The sequence below is a fragment of the Sarcophilus harrisii genome, chromosome 5 (assembly GCF_902635505.1).
Source record: "Sarcophilus harrisii chromosome 5, mSarHar1.11, whole genome shotgun sequence".
NCBI classification, from domain to species: domain Eukaryota; kingdom Metazoa; phylum Chordata; class Mammalia; order Dasyuromorphia; family Dasyuridae; genus Sarcophilus; species Sarcophilus harrisii.
Genome location: NC_045430.1, coordinates 150,922,041 through 150,928,040, shown reverse-complemented (window position 1 = coordinate 150,928,040; position 6,000 = coordinate 150,922,041). Strand labels below are relative to the sequence as shown.

The 6,000-nt window shown below is 33.8% G+C and overlaps 1 protein-coding gene across 2 annotated transcripts in view; it reads right to left on the bottom strand.

The window, feature by feature from the left end:
- Positions 1 to 2,911: 2,911 nt before the first annotated feature.
- Positions 2,912 to 6,000, bottom strand: part of PIK3CG (phosphatidylinositol-4,5-bisphosphate 3-kinase catalytic subunit gamma) — a 44,189-nt gene continuing 41,100 nt past the window's right edge. For both annotated transcript variants that reach the window (XM_031938754.1, XM_003771494.4), the window contains one exon: positions 2,912 to 4,638. In XM_031938754.1, the coding sequence (XP_031794614.1) occupies positions 4,360 to 4,638 (279 nt within the window). In that variant the 3' untranslated portion in view covers positions 2,912 to 4,359. The remainder of the gene's footprint in view (positions 4,639 to 6,000) is intronic.

Below are 6,000 nucleotides of genomic sequence, written 5' to 3'. Positions count from 1 at the left end.
AGGATGCAGAGTATACAGAAAAAGGTACAATTATTCTCCAGGAACCCACAATCCAATGGGGGGAGAAAACATGCTGACAACTATGTACAAACAAGTTCTCTACAAGATAAAGTGGGAATAGTTGCCAACAGAAAGGATGGGTAGGGTGAGTGCCAGTGAGACTTGAAGGATCACATATAAGTTGCTAGACTAGATGACTGGGAGTATGGTAGAATTCTTGACAGTAATAGGAAAGTTGAGGAGCAATAGGAAAAAGTAATAGGAAAGAGAGGAAGGATTTTTGGAGAAAGATGATGAATTCTCTTTTGGACATATTGATGTTGAGATATCTTTGGGACATTTAATTTAAATGTTCAAAAAGAAATTGGTATAATGAGACTGGGACTTAGGAGAGAGATCAGGGAATGGAGATGGAGATGGAATTCCTCTTCAAAAAGTTGGTAATTGAATCCAGGGGAACTGATGAGATCACCAAGCAAAACATAGAGAAAAGAGGAATCGGAAAAGATAGCCTTTGCAGACAGCCAAGGTCAGTGAGTATGACTTGGGTGAAAATATAGCAAAGGAAATAGAGAAGGACAGGTCAGACAGATAGAAAGAGAGTCGGAAGAGAGAAATGCCATGAAAATCAAGTGAGGAAAAGAGTATCCAGGCAAAGAGAGTATTGCTAAAGGCTGCAGAAAAGTCAATAAGGATGAGGACTAAGAAAAGGCTATTGTTGTTTTTCAGTCATGCCTTCTCATTAAGGTTTTCTTGGCAAAAATACTAAGATGATTTGTCATTTTCTTGTTCAGCTCATTTTACAGATGAGGAGACCTAGGCAAATAGAGTTAAGGGACTTGTCCAGGGTCACACAGCTATTAGTGTGTGTGAGGCTAGATTTAAAGAGAGGACCATTTATAAATGTTTCTTTCCTTCCTTCCTTCCTATATCTAAGAAAAGATAAAGAGCTTTATTTAGCACCCTTTTATTTGAAATGAAGAATCTAGCTCACCATTAAAATTCTGGCTTATATCAAGAAAAGAATATGTGACTCTGTTGTACTGAAAGTTTTAAATTGTATTTTTTAAAACAGCCTCCAAAATGAGGTTTTTGCAGTTAAGTTCGCAGGCTGGCACTGAATTTATTGTATCAATCACCTGTTTTCTCTTGTTAACAGGAAACAAAATAATAGACCATCCCTTGTCCCCCAAATGAAGCACATATACAAGAAAATATTTTTAAATACAATGTAAGAGAAACAATTCATCTCATGAACATTGACAATAGAGCCTGGAATACCAAGTGAAGAAGCATATTCTCCACAAGCTTCCTTTCTAAATGAATTTCATTCCTTTTTCAGGGAGGAACTTTTCCTTAACCTGGATTAATTTTTTAATACTACAACTACTTATTTGGAAAGCAACTCTTTCATTTTAAAAAAAGGAAATTTCTTTTAAAAAAATTCCTAAAAATATGGGTTTTGTCTAAGTTAAGGCAAATCCTCAAATGACTTAAAAGAACCAGATCTAATGAAGCTAAATAGCACTAGTTTGAAACATTGGATCCATTTCATACCCTTGGGGCTATTCTAATAGTGCACAAGCATGTGACCCGTATTTTCTGGTGTTTTTATATAACCATATGGATGAAGGATAGTAAACAGAGCAGAAAAATGTTTTGTTCTTATTTTTTTCTGCTATGCTCATGTAAAAATAAACTACATGTATTAAACAGTGGTTGAAGTAATTTTTCAACCAATCAGCAAGCATTTATTAACTGCCTAATCTATGCCAGACTGTTAGGCACTGGGGATATAAAAATAGCTATAACGAAAGTTACATTTTACTGTGGGTGTATATATGTATATATTAATAATAATTAAGATAAACTTATTTATAAAAGGAAATATTAAGATATATATTAAGAAATATATTAAAATACATATTATATATTTAAAAAGAAATCTGTTTAATCTGAATGCTCTTCTTTGTTTTAACATGACCCTAATGGGCTACGCCCAAATCTCAGAGCCATAAGAAACCTTAAAGATTATTTAACCTAATACCTCTCAGTTTTTAGATAAGGATATAAATGCTTAGAAATGTTCAGTGACTTCCACAGGAGAGTAGATAACAAGAAATCTTGGTCCAGAACTCAGACCTTCCAACTCTAGCTCTTTTCATGCCACTATGCTATTCTAGAGTCTCCAGACCTCTCCTGTAACTCAGAGAACTTGATTCTCCCACAATTTCAGGAATAAAGAAGACCAATTTCATAGGTTTCAATGGGGGCAGAAGGATCAAATTGGAACCCAGTAGATGATTTACTTGTACTTATGAACATAACCCCAGAGTTGAAATTTTATTTTGCCCTCAGAATAGGGGACAATTAAGTCCTTCAGAAGATCAATTCCACATCATGAAACAGGAATGAAAAAAATCAGCTAAACTATCTTATCTACTATAAATTCTGAAAAAGAAAGCAATTACTTAGTAAGATATAAAACATTTTCTTTCTTTTGTTATCTTTAATCATAAGGTAAGAAGACTATCAATAACTCCATTAGAAAGAAAAATAATTATACAATGTCTGATCTGGTTATTTTTTCATTTGAAAGTAATTGTTTCTTACAAGAATAATGAAAACATACTTGTCTAAAGCCAGGATCTTTCTTTTCTTCCTAAAAGGACTTGTGGCAAACAAATTATCTTGAGAATCTCCACAGCCTCTGAGTTATCCTTCTAGGGAGAGAGAATTTGTTTTCTCCTCACATAACTTAGAGCCTTCAGCAGAGTGAAATCTTTTTCCAGTTCCCAAAGGACAGTGAAGTTGCTTTAGTATAGCAATTTCCCCTTCCTTTGTAGATTAGTTCAATGTACAATTCTATGTATAGATTGTTTCTAAGAGCTCACAAATAAATGTCTAATGATTTCATTTCAGAGAACTTTTTATTTCACAAGAACCTCATAAATAGCAAAATATATGTTATATCAAATAGTTTAATATATTTCCATCATTTATTATAGGCTACCTGGAAAATGTCTAACAGTTTTGAAGTTTATGAGCTTTAAAATAATTGGAGAAACTGGCATTCTTCTCAAAAGGGAAATTTTCTTAGAGGAACAATTATCCCCCCTTCCTGCCCCCAGGCAATTGGGGACTTGTCCAGGGTCACACAGGTATGAAGTGTTAAATATCTTTTGATCTGACTTCAGGGCCAGTGCCTTATCTACTGTGCCATCTAACTGCCCCAGAACAATTATCTTCCTTAAAAAACTCCTTTTAGGCTAAATTCAACAGAAATCATTTGTTTACTAATTTGTATCTTCTGAATTATCCTTCAAAATATATTTCAAAAATATGAAATTTGTTTTGTATAAAGATGAAAAATGTTAGAAGTTCTAAAAGGAGACTTTCTTTCCAAGTAATTTTTCTCAATTGTGGGACAAAAGTGCCCTTGAAGATTTCACAATCCTGTGTGGGCATGTGTTTGTGTTTGTAAATGGTAGGGAGAATGGAAAGCAAGAAAGGAGGCAAAGAGGGAGGAAAATCTTTAGATGAGATGAGTGCCTGTAACAATGATTTCCTGTTTCCATGCTCCAGAAAGGACCTTTAATTACACTGAATTATTTTTTCTTACATGGAGAGCACTAACAGATGCAATCATTTGTATTAGGCACATTCAAAGTCTTGGAACCAGACCAGCAGAAAAGAATAAGGGCAAAAAGGTGTGGATTTTCCATTTTAAGTTCTCCATGTGCCTTTCTATGCTCATTTGTTCATTTTAAAATACATAATTGCAAATAGCATTGTGAAAAAAAAAACTAATCTCCTTCTTTGCTCTTGGCATATCATTGGTATCTAAAGATATGAGAGGATGTTTTGAAAGGACCTTTTAAGGAATGAGGTTAAAGTAACTACATTTTTTTTTCCCTGTAAAGAAGCTTGAAGGATAAAAGGATAGAAATAAAGTCTGTGTTTGTGTGTGGGGGTGGGGGTCATCAAGGGCAATCTTTGATACACAGATGAAAATAGATGTTATAATTTCTTTCTAAAAGTATTTTCAGAAACACCTAATAACTCAATCATACCTTTTAACATAACAATAATGGTATTAATCTGCTTAAATTTACAATTCTCTTCCCAAGCACTGTTGGGAAAACCTAGAAATCTGCTCAGTATTATACAGTAGCTGTTCAAATAATCTGCAATGATAACAGTTTTTCTATTTTAAAAAAAGTCAGCAAAAAACAGTCGTATTTCTGAAGAGCCCACTGCCAGAAAGTCCAATTCCATTTTGAGTTCAAGTTCAATAACTGACATTTTATTTCAAACTCTTCTAATGGTTTTTCTTGCCTTCAAATCTTGTTCTAAACACTAGGCAGAGTGTTTTTCTCCTTGTTTGATACCAAGAACAAGATGTAAGAACCAATTGAACTGTACAGTCCAACCTTTGTCTCTACAAACTTCTATCTGATCAAGGAAATACTTTTTGGCCTCTTCTTCATTTTTCCCCACTGTCAAGGCATCCCGGATATACTCAATATCTTCCTTGCTAGTTAACTGTGGCATTCCAGTCATCAACATCATGGAAAACAGGATGATCAGCAGGTTAGTGTGTTTTCGAAGAGCTAGGTAAGCCTTGGCACAAATGTCCTGGAAAAAGAGAAGGAGGATCATTGTTATTGTTAAAATGAGATATTCAAAGAACAAGTTTCAAGACCTTAATTTGACTTGCATAAAATATGCAATAGAAATTCTGACTCCTAAAGGGTTTATATTCACAGATTATAAACATGTAAAAAACAAAACTTTTTTTTTGTAAATTGTAAAATGCCTTGTTTGCCTAAACTCTAGGGAAGCTTAATAACTATTAATACCTCATTAATTATCTTTCATCTTATATTCTTGCCCTATAGATTATGTTTCTCCCATATAGATACTGATAATGAAAATTTATATAAAGCCAAGAAGAGACGTGAAACAATAGACCTAGTTTTCTGCTGAGGAAAATCCAATATATCTCCAAGAAGGTAATTTTTTCCCTTACTAAATCTAAATTTGCCTTTTTGTAATTTCTACCCATTGTACTCTAAGATCAAAGAGAACAAATCTAATCTCTCTTCTACGTGACAACTTTTCATAATAGAAATCAACAATCATATTCCGCTCTTGATTCTGCTCTTCTTTGAGGTTAACATTCTAATGGCTTTACCCAAGCCTTTCATATGCCACGAACTCAAAGTTCTACTTGCTTCCCTTGGACATTCTAGCTTCTTAGCATCCTTTTTAACTGTTGTGTCAAAACTAAACACAATAATTCAGAAATAGTCTCAGAGGATAGAGTAGTGGGCACTATTGACTCCTTTCTTATGTTAGATATTATGCTCTTAATGTAGCCCAAGAATACATTTGTCTTTTTTTTCTCCCTTGTGTCTTATTGACTCATACTGAGTTCACTAAAATTTCATTTTAAGATTTTTTTTTTCAGGCAAACTGCTGTCTAGACACATTCATTATATATTTGGGATTGTGGACTATAGTTGAAAGGTATCTTATAGGTAATTCAATTCAATGTCCTAATTTTGCAGATGAAGAAACAAAGACAGGAAATTACTTATTCAATATCATAAAAGTGATGTGAAGCAATGGAAGGATTCAAACCCAGATCCCCTGACTCCAAATTTCTTGTGAAACTGATTTACTGAACCCACATAGAAGACAATGTTTGTCCCCATTAAATCCTTTCACCTTTTATTTGGCCCAGTTCCTAAATCATCAAGATCTTTTTAGATTCTGACTGTCATTCAGTGTATTAGCTATCCCTCTCAGTTTTTATCATCTACAGGCCTTTATCCAAGTTGCTCAAATGTTAAATAGCACAAAGCCAAGTGTAGATTTCTGGAGTGTCCCCTATGGTTGACTTTTAACCATCCACAATACTCTTGAATTCATCAAATTATACAATTGTCTATCACACATACTTTTATGAGAGACATTTTTGCTTACTTACCTACA